Source organism: Diuraphis noxia, unplaced genomic scaffold, assembly GCF_037042655.1.
Source record: "Diuraphis noxia isolate RWA-SAM2 unplaced genomic scaffold, SU_Dnox_SAM2 contig0002, whole genome shotgun sequence".
In the NCBI taxonomy this organism is placed as follows: Eukaryota; Metazoa; Arthropoda; class Insecta; order Hemiptera; family Aphididae; genus Diuraphis; species Diuraphis noxia.
Genome location: NW_028301712.1, coordinates 82,255,503 through 82,271,379, shown reverse-complemented (window position 1 = coordinate 82,271,379; position 15,877 = coordinate 82,255,503). Strand labels below are relative to the sequence as shown.

Here is a 15,877-nt window from a genome sequence, read left to right as displayed (position 1 = left end):
TTGGAACAACATTATTATTAATTATTATATAGCTTTGTAAATAAATAATATTTTATTAGACATTAATTTTGAATTATACCTACGTTTAGTTTTGAAGAAACATAATAGGTATATGTATACGTAATGTTTTCATGATTGAATTATACAATTTATTAATAATAACATTTTATTCGTGCATTATTCAAAAACGTGTCTTCAGGGATTTGGAATATAAATATAACTATAGCAAATGTTCAAATATTGTGTATGACGAATAGGTAAATAACACAGATTAAATTATTTCACATTAATATTAGCTATATATATACCTATATGTATACATCATATATTTGTTTAATATAGTATAGGTACAATATGTTCTGTAGGTATATATATATATATATATTATATTCGTTTGTTTGAGTGCTGTACAAAATAGTTTTGTGTATAAGACAGAAAAACAAGTAAACCTACTTCTTCGAAAGTGTAATCAAAAAAAGGGATTCTACAGTCAGAGAGTCCCACGAGTGACTTTTCTGTGTTATTACTTTTTTTTCATCACTGCACGCACTATATATATATATATATATATATATATATAGATAGATAGATAGATTGATCTATAGTTATATACTTGTATAGGTAGGTACATATAATACATATATAACTCTATCTGCAGGATTTGCAGTATTTAGGGTAGTAATTTTAAAATAATAAACTACAACGACAGAGCCCACTGCAGATATATAACATTACGTATATAAAAGTAGAAATAGGTATACGCGTTTTAAAAAATGTATGTTTTGCGTTTTGTATGGGAGCGAATGTGAGACTAAATTATGCGAGGGAAGAAAAAAACGGGTTCTCTTAAAACTTGTAGGTACATATATCTATAAATACGAATACTGGAATATAGGTACATGATAGGTATATGAACGTAACAACATTTTTTTCGGATGGCTCGCGCGTGCTTGACTATAATATATAATATGTACGTATTTATATAATATAATAGGTATAAACCTATATATATATATATATTATGTATATAGCTATAGGTACATATACCTATATACTTTTTACATCGTACATTTTGCAAACTGCCCATATGCTACCGTGTGTGTGTGCATGTATAATACATCTCTATGTACACATAGAACGCAGTAAAACTTTACAAAATAATAAACTTTTTCTAAAGAATATCTACAACTTTTACATCACTATGAGACTTTAAGCGTATACCTAACCTAACCTATATCAGCTATTATACCAAGTATACATCTTTAAAGAATACTTAAACATATGGTTATAAAAAATATTACGAGTTTGTGAATTTTTTAAATTAATTGCGTGATAGATAAAAAGTATAATTTTTTGAAACTGAATACAATGATTCCACTCATCGTGCTGCACTGTATGTCCGCGGAGTCAATAAATCAATTTATTGATACCTATATATATTATATATACATATAGGTTTATGTAAGCAAACCTATATTCACCTGTTAAAGTTTTATTATATAAATACGTAATACAGTGAAACCTCTAAATACCGGACACTCTCGGTCGCTTAAACGTCGTCCGCTATTTGGAGGTGTCCGCTATTAAGAGGGGAAATATAGTGAGTATATACACATTTCACCATTCACAAAATTCCATCCGTTATTTGGAGGTGTCCGATATTACAGATTTTTGAAAAATATAGAACAGCGTAAGTATATAGGTATTCCGTATGTATATCATATACATGTAGATATAACACATGATAAATAATTGCTATTATTGAGTTATATTGGATTAAACTTATCGAAAAAGTGTTAAAGGTAAAAATCGTAGAGGGGAAGACCGCAACTGCAGGGATGTATACACGACTACACGATAAATGGTATTTTGACAATGGTAAAAAGATAAAAAGGAATAATGCAAGTTACAGAGAAAGATAGAGCATTTTTGCAAACTAATATTAGAGTTGGAAGTTGAGGGATGCAGAAATGAGTAAAATAACATCATATATACATTTATTTAAGTATGATTTTTATAGACTATATTATATCCAAGCGTATTCGTGTAGGTAGGTACTATAGGTACCTATATATCAACCTACCTATATTATAGTATGTTATACTTAAAATAAGTTTGACATAATATCGTGTTAACCACACAAACACTATATTTAAACGAAGTAACTAAAAACGTTTATAGTGCGTCTACATGTTGTGTGTATACATAGGAACTAAAGTTTTGAGAGATTATAAGTTTTAATAGGTTTTATATATACGTTTTATGCAGATAATCCTCGTTTATAACAATTATGTGTTCGTTATAATTTTATATAGTTTATGAGCGTTTCACTAGGGAATATTATCTATATTATAGTGTAGATAAAATTATCTTATAAAACGACAAAAAGTTCGTCCAAAAACTGTGTTATACCTATACCACTGAATATATATAGTTTAAACCCATGTAAATACATTAGTCTGTAAGATATCAGAATGTTAGTAAAATAAATTGATTGTGTGATGATGTGTATAACAGTTACCTATACCTATATAATAACCAAAAGCGATTATCAGTGTATTTAATATTTGAATGAATAATGTGTCAATAATAATAATATATAATTTAGGAATATATCCAATTTGAAGAACATCGTTAATTTTAATATAATATTACGTTTCATAATAACGAGGATAACATGCGATTAATTAGAAGTTAGATATTTTATTATAATATAAACTCTTAACCCATATATATTGTATAGATATATAGACTATATCTGCATATTATACAGCTGCTGAAGCGATAGGTATATATACTATATAGGTATATATATATATATACCTATAACGAAAATCCGTGTCCAAGTACGTTTAGCCAACAAAATAATTGATTACGTTATTGCGGGAATATATAAATATAGGTACCCGCCTATTAAAAAACTTTGCCAGTTCGGAACGTTCTGAATGGAATTACACGCATTGTTACCGAATTTGATGTATAGCTCTCGCACCCTTTTGACAAAAAAAAAAAAAAAACATGGAAACATGCATACGATTCAAGTTTATAATATAATATATATTATATTATTATACGCACGGGGTTCAACCATGGTACACGCCGACGCCGTTGTCCTTATATATAGCGAGGGCGTATATATTATGGCGCCTCATGGACGCCTGCTTAAGACTAAAACGCCGCCACCGCCACCACCGACTGTCAGGTCGTAGGTATATAATAAAAAAGAAAATGCCATCAGATGCGCACTCAGACACTATAATATAATATAATAACATTTGATATTATATTATATAACCTTACACTATGCAGGAAATTATAATATATATAATAAGAATAACAATGTATAAGTATATGCGTATAAAATAATATTATGTTTATACTGCAAGTGTGTACGGTTTTTGGCGTAGGTCTAACCTATGTGTCTATATGATTATGCGCGTATAACATTGTATTATTTATTTCAATATTTTCGTTATTTAATTTTTAGTTAGATTTTAGTATACATATATTATTATAGTGGTGAATTTCAAAGTGAATAATTGTTGATATTTAATATATACAATATGACTAAATTGTTATTATATACTATATTTACCTATATAAAAAACCATTTAATATTGATAAAATAAAAGTAATTACATAATTTAAATTAATCTACATTCGTCAACTATTTCTGTTACACTTTACATATGTATATAGATTATTGCATGGTGATGATTTAATAATATATGATTCGTGATGATTATTATTTTAAAAATAGAATTGGGAGCAGTGCCGTAGCTAGATACTTGTGTGCTCCGGTGCAAATTGGTGTAGGTGCCCCATAATTTTATTTTTTATTTGTTGTATATTTTAGGTCACATTATATCAGATAATCGGCAAGGGCGTATAGGGCCCTTTCAAAATCAAATACCCCGGTGCATTGCACCGCCTGCACCGGCGGTTTCTATGGCACTACTATGAATAGTTATGCAAAATTAACTATCTATATGAAAATTAAAAAAAAAATTGCATGCAATATCTATAACATGCATAGATCATAATATAATATACGTCAATATAGTGCACGAAAACTAAAAATCAATTTTATACCATATTATTGGTACAATATTATGTACAGTGTACACACCCCAAATAACGAGCCAAGTATTTAATGTACAATGACTTATTACAAGCACACACAAGTCCACCATATGATTAATATTATAGAATATGTTTAAATTAAGACTTATTATACGATCAAAATATACGTTTATATAATATATATTATACTCACTATCATCGTCCGACGTACAAAAGTACGGAGGCATAGCCAAACTCGACGTTGTTAAATTTGATGATGGTTGAAGTCGATGATGATTTGGTGTCAGCAGGATAGGTACTCTACCTATATAATATTAATAGGAGTATATATTATTTTGACAGTGCAACGCATGATGAGTCTGTTTGTTAGATTACACACTGCAAAAGATATAATAATAATAATAATAATATGAGGTGCGTATAATACGCTGCAGTAGATATATTATTATGATTCTCTTTTACACGTCTTGTACCGCCGCGCGACGTACCTTACGACCGACTGAACTCGACACACCACGCTGGTCGGTTTATTGCAGCTTATAGGCATGTTACACGCGTGTAACATTTTCTCCTCTCCGTCTTGTTTTATTTCTTTTGCGTCTCCTATAGCTCATTCACTCTCTCCTTCTATATTATTATGTGTTTCTCTCACCACGCGTCGTCGTTGTCCGCGCGCATATCATCGAGACACTGCACACACACACACACACACACATACACAGAAATATATATATGTATAGAGCATGTTGTACGTGTGTCCAGACTGGCGCCAAAAATGGGTAAGAACCGTCTGCGTGAATCAGGTAAATAAAATACGCGACACGAAATTCGGTGCCTGCCCGGTCGGGGACATAAAAATCCACGACGACGACGTGTGACAAGATCGAGGCGCCGCCACCACCACCGCCACTACCACTACCACCACCTTCATATTGCTTAGACACTGCAGCCGAGAAAGGATACTATGTAGGTATCCATGTATGTATATATGTATACTTGTAACAACTCCTTTATATACATATAATAATATTGATACGTGACGTGGACAATCGAAACTTCCGGCAACGAAAACACCTGGTCAACCCTTTTTTTCCTTTATTCTTGACAATACAATATTTACCTATGCGTGAAGTCCGCTTTCATTCTACTCTTTGCACGGCTATAACCGCCACTACGTTCATAATATTTATAGGTACCTATATATATATATTAATAAATTATGCGTGCAGGTACAGTATGACGTTAAGATCGTACATACTATACATTTACTACGAGTCATATTATTCTAAATATATATAATATATATAAATATTTATATCACATAAAATAGGTATATCCGAGTCTTAGATTTTATGGTATGTGCGCATACCGCTAATACCCATAAAAGGTTGCACGTAAGTTTATAGTTTTATTCCTATAATTTATATTGACACGTTTAGGGTGGTTTTGACTGCATGCGCGAGACCGACGTCCAAATCATACTAATAAACTGCAGTTTGTAATGCGCGGTGGTTGTTAAAATACTATTTATATTTGTCATCACAATTTATTTGACGACACTTGTTGTAGGTACAGTAGAAAGAATATTCTTCAGCGTTCAACTTCGAGAGAGAGATTTCTGGTGACAAATTTAATTTAGTTGCTATATACTTTGAAGTGTCAAAAATCAAAATATTTTCCATATTTTTCTTATTAACGAGAAAAATTAACATAGAACAACGAATAACCGGGAACATTATTTACAGATAATGTTATTATTTTTATAATTTAAAAACTAATCACCATAAACACTTGAAATCTCACTAAATATATTTTAAATGTCTTTAGACATATTATGATTTTAAAAATATGTTTGCTCTATTTAGGTTATTAAGTTCAATTAAAATAAAAGTTAAAACTAAAATTGAATTCAGGGTTCATCATAGACAATTTTTACTAGAATTAAAAAAAACACTTTATAAAGCTATGCATTAATTTAAAAAAAAATATTAAGAAATTTAAATAATGGAGACATTGAACTCGTGATTTTTATAATAATATTGGTCAACAAACATCTAATGTAATTTTGTTGCAATTCAAAAGATATTAATGGAGAAACTTGAAAATCTGTAGCATTATTAATAAAACTATTATCTTCAAGTTTTCAACACGGAGAAATTTAAAAAAACTTCAGTTTAATTTTAGCTATAATCATCGTAGTACTACAAAAATGCGAGTTTATCTTACCTAATAATATAAGCTTGATAAAATAATAAAGAACTTCTTCGCATTGCTGCGGATAATAATTTTTCATATTAAGCATTTTATATTGAGCAATTATATTTATTAATATTATTATTTATTACTTAGTAAATTATTCCCCCTCCTATGGTTTATCCATAAAAAATTATTTGTATTTATAATTCTATTTATTTATTTTATTGTTACTTAAGGCATAAGCTTATTCTTCAAAGCTTAAAAATAAAACTAAAAACAGTAAAAACTGTTTTCTTACTGCAAACAAAAAATAACGGACGGAAAATAAAAACCAGCAGTTGAACTGCACTCGCGTCTCGCTCCCCCCCCCCTTTAGCTCAATGTTATGCTTATGATATTAAATTTGAAGTTAATGATAAATCTGCACCGCATTCAAAAAGTTATTGTATGTACAGAGAATCTACAGATATCGGTAAACAAATCACATTGCTAACATTTATTTAATGATTTACCTATTATTATTCTTAAGGAATTTTATCAAATTGTTTTGACTTCAATAAATTATTATGTGAACACATTCAAACCAGAGGACACGTAAGGAATACTGGCTGTTATCTAAAAATAACATTTTACTATGTAATATAATATAGTTAAATCGTACAGGCTTGAGGCTATAACTAATTATTTTAAAACATTTATCATATCCCTGAAATAATAATATAACATTTAAGTCAATAGATTATTTATATCAATATACTGAACAATTAATGACGTAATAGAAGAACGCCAGAAGAATAAAAATACTGTAATAATGTGATATATGTGATATATATCTGCCTCTCACGCACGGATATTTCATCAAATCCAAAGAATCGTATATGTTATTGGCTGATATTGGGCTCTATGCATACTTTCACAATATTATTTATATGTCTTATACACATATTATTATAAAGTGTATAACAATATATATAATACAGGTCGATTCATCGCCAAACATATGATCACCTATATTTTTGCTTCTGATTTTTGAAATTTTTTTATATACCTATACTTATATGTATCCTAGGACTAAGATATTTTAATGACACATGCGTTGTGAAAGGGTACCTATATATGATATTGAGTTCTACAATAAATTATCATATGTTATGAAGTTCCAATATACAAGAATGTTATAATAACATACAATATAATACCTATTATTAGGTATTAAAAAATCAAGTATAAGATCAATATTGTTATTCTGCATCAGAGTTAAACAAACAGCCAGAAAAATAATATCAAATAAATAATGAATACACATATGTTATATACAACTAATACAAGTGTATAAATATACGTAGGTATATATACTTGAAGTAGTATATAATAATGTGGTATGCTCTCTGCTTTGACTATATATACAGATCACATATTATATATATCTAATGAAAGTATATAATGTATATATGATCTTATATAGGTACAAACCTATATAAGGTATAGGTATACCTATATATATATATAAGTGTATAATAGTAAATGTATTATTATACGCGGAGAACTATTATATATACTTATATATTATACATTATACATATTATTATTATAAACTTATATATTCGACGTCTGAGTACCTATGCACGACCTATCCAGCATTGAAGCAGCCCTCTACTCGCCCCTTCACCTTCATTTCGACGGATTCTTAACGCGACAGTGTCTTACGTATATTATATACATATATAGCGTACACATCTTACAATATAATAATACAACATATAATGGTAATAATACACAACAAAGCTATATATATATGTGTGTGTGTGTACTATCGCGTGTATATAAACTTATATATATATATAGACGCGTTTTCCATTGGCCGGCATCATCACACGCGGGTCGTGAATCGTGATTTTTATTTTTATTTTTTACTCGCTTAAGAAAAAATGGCGGCCGTGGCGTAATGGATTTCTGTATAATATATACTTTACATGCACTCTATGATTATAACACCGCCACAACGCATTTGTCTAAAAACCGCTCAACGACTGGTGCGAACGCATTTTTTTCCTGTGCTGATTCCGGGGAGGGGGAGGGGGGCGTAGGCCTATAGTGTATGCAAATGTCACACCACACTGCATTATATATAGTGCCTATTATATTATATATATAGGTAGTATTATTATAATAATAATATGGGGTATACAATTGCGTGTTTTTTCTACACACTAATATGGGTATACCTATATACGGTTTTATACCTATCGGCAGGTAATAATATTATATTGTTATTATAAACTAGGAATGTTATTCGAATACAATAAAACGAACAACGTCGCCGTGGATAGTTTGTTTTCACGGTATCCGATCATCGTGTGGATAATAACAATAACGCGCATACGTGTTTCGCGCGGTCTAGATACCTATATATATATATTTTATATATTTATTTATATACATTTTCGTGTGTATATATTCACTTATATAAGCATAGGTGTGTATACAGCCTATTCGGGCAGACGTAAATATGTGCACTATCCGCGGGGGCGGCGCCTTTGACACGGGACAACTTAACCGGAAACGTGTCAATACACGTCAACGCTATTCGGTGCATCGGCGGTGCAGTCGTATTATAGTATAACTATATACCTCTCTATCACTTTCGCGCACAGTCTCTCTCTCTCTCTCTCTCTCTCTCATTCTCACTATCTACTTTATACCTGTTTATATATATATAGCTGCAAAGGCGAGCAGCAGTGCGCGAGTGACGGATAGAGATAACAAATAACAATATATGTTATAGCATAATATCTAAAACGCCGTCGTCGTGGTGTCGGTTTCGTGCGACAACGAGAACCGCAACGCCGCCATCGAGTATAATATTATAATAATAATATATATATATACAATGCGCGCGGGTATCGAAAAAAAAGAAAAGGGAATAAGATAGCATCTCTCCAAGCTTTTTGGTCTCTCCGTCTACACACAAACAGTGCAGTATACACGCATTATTATATACCGTGACATCTATACCGAATAGGTAGTATATACAATGATAATAATATGCAGCGAGGTCACCATCATTGTTATATATATAATAATAAATTTATACATTATTATTATTGATAATAATAATAATAATATTATACATATGATATCTTAACACAATAGGTATTATAATATAACATATCATCATACAATAAGATATCTATATACATAATATATTATGTTCTTCTCTATGCAATACTACGGCGTGTAGGTACAACACTAGGTATATTATATGATATGATAAAATCCATCGTATAAGCATGCACAAAACATTTTTTTGCAAACACAAAACAATGACGAGATTACACGCACGTATATCTATATAATTATTATTATAATAATACATGATGTGCATACCTATACTTGAAGGTCGTTTTCTTTTCGAATACTACGTCTCTGCACACCAGAAAAAATGTGCTTCATGGTACAGATATATTATTATTTATTAAATATTTATTTACACATAAAACTAATATAGCCCTAATATATAGGTAATAAAATAAATTATATATCATGTATCATAGAATCACATTATATAATATATAATTATACGCCTTTCACACAGTAGTAGATATTATAGTAGATACCCATATTGGTCACATTATTGGTATAACGATGGTTAATAGAAAACCGGTTCGATGTGTAAAATACGCAAGTGTATTATAATACCTTAATGATCTGTCAAATATTTATATTATAGAAGACGCAATTGCTATTTTTTTTTTTTACCTATGGCTATAGTGCTTATGTTATAAAGCTTTCTCTATTTGCATATTTTGTTTATTAAGATGATGATTTTTTTTCACGGACGTTTGGGGTATAATAGATACCTATTATGATTTATGTAATATGGCCTATAGGTCTGAAGTATATACTCGTATATATAATATATTTTATTTATAAGTTTTTCCGACTTAGTCTACTAAACTTAAACCAGAAAATATAATCGTTTAACATTGCGGAACAAATAATAAAACAACTTATGCATTACAATATAATATATAGCTTCACAAAATCAATAAATATAGAATTTAGGCATGACCCATAAATAATAAATATTAAATACTATATTACTATGATATATATATTATAGAACAGCGTTTTTACTCTTCTTCTACATCTACTCAGTCTATATAGGTAACTAAATATTGAATTTATTGAATGATAATTGTTCCATTGTACCCTATCTGTAGATTAAGGACATAAGAGCTCTTATATAGGAAATAACGTTATTTAAAAAAAACAATTCAAGTTTGATAGGTAAACGCACGCTACACCTATATGATCATAATTATAACACCCTTCCTTGGCTTAAATTATTGTTAAGTCTAGTTAGAAATAAAATTAATTGATGTTCATATAATAGTTGTGACTAATGTGACTTATTATGAATACGCACAAGAAAAATATGTATTATCTATATTGAGAATACGAATATATTAAAATTCACTTTTATTGTTCCTCTAGCGTGACTTATAATAACCAATAGCAATGCATATTATTTTAAATTATAATATATACCTATAACTTCTTCTTATTTTAGACTTTCAGCGGAGCGTTGATCGATGTACCTATTGATTTTACATTAGGTACCTATGGTGTTTTTTTTTAAATAATTAATTTTTTGTGTCTGTCTATATCGTTTGAAGCAATAATGTAATTTAAAGTAGGCTAAGCAATCATTTCAATCGTCAATTATTAAATGGCGATATTTTCTGGACAAGAAAAAGGTACCTATATAGTAATCTATCATTGCATTAAAATTTTACACACCCATTACAATGGCCCACCTATAATAAACAGATAAAAGGTACACTCGGAATCTAATATACAGGTAATAAATACATCACATGATCAAGCGACTTCCCTGGTTTTTATGTTTATTCATCATTTTCTTATTTAACTAGTAAATTTAAATCCACTGCAACAAATGGATTAAATTTTTTTAAGTACAGTGCAACTATATCTATATAGTTGAAATATAAATTAAAATGTGGCTTGAATGGATTTTTGGAGATATTGTTATTTTATAGCTTTTTATGTGCTGATAATGTGCGATAAAAATCACTGCAAAAAACGTTCAGCTGATGAGTATTAACATTGGCTGTTGAATGTTTCTTGAATTAAACGGGTTATATATAATATAAAACGTGTGTTGAGAGTTATTCTAATGGCGGAATATAAAGATAAACGTCAAGCAGATTAGAATTTGACCTAAGAACACGAAAATAGTATGTATTAAATAAATCTCTTATAAATCTCTTATAATTAAAAAATTAAAAAAAGTGATGAAGATAAGATGGAAATAAAATACATGTTATATTTTTACATGATAGAAAAATAAAACATAAAACCGTATAAAACAATTAATATAACCATAATATTGAGTAAAAAAATCGAAATACAGTGAAACCTCGACAACTCGAATCAATTGGGGGTGGAAAAAAATTCTAGTCATTAAGAATTCGACTTATAGAGGTTCGAGTTATCGAGATTCCACGGTATATAACAAATACCTATCAAGAACACAGCATTAAATTGTTTTTATGTGATGATAAAACCTAATGCACAAAAAATATGTTTAGCTTTAGGTATATGTTATTAAGACTTGAAAAATTCGTTGGTATAAACGTATTGCAATTTAAATTTGTAATACTAAATGATTTTAAAATGTTTTATAGCCTCGCAGGTTTCGGGTGTAACAACTTTGTATGGTAGGTAACTTATTATAAGATTGAAATTACATTTTACCATAATATTATTATATCTATAATATATTTTATAAAAACTAAACATCCTGTAGGTATGTAATTATTGCGTCATCAAACCTTTTTTTTTATCAAATATGATGAATACATATTATATTAAATACATAACTCAATATATAATATTATGTATTACGTAGGAACTCACGCAGTGTATAGTAATAATAATAATAATATATATTTTGATAGTAAGCCGCGGGGATTTGGTTCGGTTTTTTAAACACGAATTAATACAATAGGCAGCCAACAAAAGACTACGCGCTGGTTGGACGTGCAGCAGAAGAGCGGTCGTATAACAGTCGAGTTCCTATATGTTTATAATATACATAATATATTATTATGTATAAAAATACACTCGCGAAATGTACACTACATGTTTATATAATATATAACATATATTATATGACACGCGTAAAAACGGGTGTGCGCAAAGCGTGTATAATGCGTGTAAAAACCGGTGTGGTGGACTGTCGGCACGGTGTACAGCCGCGGACGGCGACGAGAGGGTATGGAAAATGCAAAAAAAAAAAATCGAAAATTCGATGTGTCCTTTATGTTTGATAAGTAAACATTTACTGTAGTGGCACACAATATAAATAATAATACGGACAGACCGCAGCGCCATTTAAACCGCAATATTGTACCTATATACCTACCTACGACGATAATATATATAATAGCACGCTCGTCTAACAGTTATTATTATATCGCATATGGTATATATGTATATACATGAGTCTTTGGTAGGTATGTATTATATTATGTGCTTATGTATGGTATAATATAATAATGTAATGTTATAATAACTCGGAGCAGATGACAAAATGCCGCCGGTTCACGGGCCGTCGGTTCGTCTCGCGCGTAATCCTCGGTGACGATATATAGAGCTGCCACAATAGGCTCAAAAGCCGCGGTCCCATGTGCGGTGCACACACATTTCACATCATAATCGCTTATTATTATATTATAATATAGGTCTGTACTATACATACACCTATCGTCAGTACCGCGGTATACATATAACAGCTGTGTATTTATCTACTTCGGGATATTATATATATGTATATCGACGCGTATATTATAATTACAATCTCGTAACAATTAATGTAAAGAATTATTGCATTATTTACTTATATTGAGTTAGATTATTTTAGTATTTATTTATATGATTTTAGTTTTTTACCATAATTATTGATGTTTGAAATCGTGAACTCGTGAGCCCCCACACGAACATGTTCAGCGGGGCCCACCATTATCTTCTCGAAGAATAAATAAATATAAAATATAGATAATGGACGCGTTTAAGATAATATACTATATTGCAATACACTGTTATCTGCATAGTATTAATTATTGTGATATATACCAACATAAACATAAGATCGACTTAAATATTAAAATTATTATACGTATTATATAGGTAAATTTGAACAGTATTGCAGTTAAAGTGTACGAAAGTTTATTACGCTTATATAGGTAGATATATACTATGCTAGTGACAGATGCGCGCGTATTAAGTATATAATATAATATGAAATAGGCATTATTCTTGCAAGAAACCTGTGGACCTTGAATTGTGGACATAACATTTAAATATATAGGCGGTATAAGGTATAATATATGTTATATTGCATGATTGGTGCCCTACCATCATTACAATCCATCCGGCGTGTAATCCACTAGCACAAGTGGCGCGTTTCTTGAGGCTGGAAGTGATGATATGTCTGGATGGAGACTATATATATTCAAGACTAAATACAGACATAATATTATACGCCGCACCTTCGGACGACGCAGCGAAAATCATGTTATTGAAAATATAAACTCCGATCGGGCGATTGTGGCGATACAGACGCGCAGAAAAAACGAATGGCGCTGCAGCGGTTGATCGTAAACTGCAGCCAATAATAACTGCAAGTCTCCATTAATATATATATAGCTTTTATGTGTATAGGTACAATGATTTCATGAAATATGATGGGCGTCCCCCGAGCTTTCTACGGTTGCTGACATTTGGTGGAATACAAGTTTATACATATAGAATCTCACTGAAATTCGTCCGCGTTCGAAAGGTTGCCGTCAAAACATGTTTGACAAAATCCGATTAGTTTTTAAATTTGTGTTTAGAAGTTTGTAACCTCGAAATCTTCTGTCGATCAATTTAACAGTGATAGTGAGGTTTATTATAGGCACACTACATATTTGCTCACTAGAATTGTTGATGTAAACATTGTCTGCACTTGCCAGTATTTTGAGGAATATCAAAGGATAGGTATAATTTTCGCAAATTTTGCCCATTTCATAGAATAAATGAAAATATATACATAGATAATAATGTATTTATTAAATTAGATTACACATTACCGATCAGCTACCAATATTATAGGTACGCGACCGGTATACTTATAATATTTTTTAATAGTAATTAATTTCATAAAATATGAAACATGATTTAACAGAATCATATATTATGATTTATGACACATAACGTCGAATTAAATTTTACAATACGGCGGTGTACATGACACGCAAGCAATACAATTTTATTTATTGATATATGGTGATTGTTAATAAATGTGTATTACAAATTTACAAACATTGAGTTTTCGCAAGTTTGATTATAAAATGATGAACATTTCCAAATTATATTTGAACGACAAGTTTGGTGTAACGGGTCTACAAAACTTGTTGTTCAAATAAGAATTTTTTTTTAAAATAATTCTGTTAAATGTGTTTTACTCGTTTGAAATAATACATAAATGGAAAATCTATATAACCTATAACACAACTAACAATATTGTTTATTTTAATTAAACTTATTATCTATTACCTACATGTTTATATTAAGCATCATAGTTTATAATACTATTATTTGTATATTATTTTACTATAAATGACAACACGCTTAACTATGTATAGGTATATATAGTGATGCACTGAAAATTTCACAGATCCGTCGACATATACTTACAATATTATATAGTGTACACGCCATGGAAACACTATATATGTAGGTATAGTACATACTAAATAATATACAACTGCTTGCTGCACCACAACTCACAGGGTTTATAAATTATAATGTTATACGCGAATACCATGGAGACTTGTAAAATATCATTATTAAACCTCTTACCGTGCGCGTCAAATTAGTAAGTATACATATAGCTGTGTATAGGTTGGTATAATATATAATATGTATATCGCTTATTAAATGTGCGTGTGCGTATGTATTGTAATATGAATATATAGTCTATACATAAGCACCTAGCTTTAACCTATATAAATGTATATAATATCATGTATATAACTTTACTCGCTACTACGCCCTTGGCAAATATACTGCACCAATCGTACCGCAGCTATATAGAAAAAATGTTAATTTTTGTTATACATTTTATTTATTATTTTGTAGATAACAGCGCGATATGATTTATCATGTAAGTACTTATATATATGTATCATATTATTCACATTACACATGAATATATATTTTTTATATTCATATATACCCTCGTACAATGTAATAATATTTAGTAGATGTATTTCTTATCGTCCATAATCATAATAATATAGGAACCTTTTATCTAAAAATGTCAATGTTCCGATTAATACGTGATAAGTTTGGTTCACAAATATACATTTCCATATACATACACCTTTTGAAAATTGACATATATATATAGGTCCTGTATAAGAAAAAACTCAAAGCAACAAAAAAAAAACAACACGATGGTGAGTGGTTTATAAATATATAATATTGACACACCTATAATATTATGTTCTATAATGAAAAAACCATA

General features: G+C 29.7%; 1 protein-coding gene across 2 annotated transcripts in view; it reads right to left on the bottom strand.

Annotated features, from left to right (window-relative positions):
- tup (LIM1_Isl and LIM2_Isl domain-containing protein tup) overlaps positions 1–4,579 on the bottom strand; it is a 54,965-nt gene extending 50,386 nt beyond the window's left edge. Inside the window, exon 1 of one of the 2 annotated variants that reach the window (XM_089218779.1) lies at positions 4,277–4,579. In XM_089218779.1, the coding sequence (XP_089074905.1) occupies positions 4,277–4,310 (34 nt within the window). In that variant the 5' untranslated portion in view covers positions 4,311–4,579. The remainder of the gene's footprint in view (positions 1–4,276) is intronic. The other variant, XM_089218780.1, reaches the window with a different exon arrangement.
- Between the last annotated feature and the right edge of the window lie 11,298 nt (positions 4,580–15,877).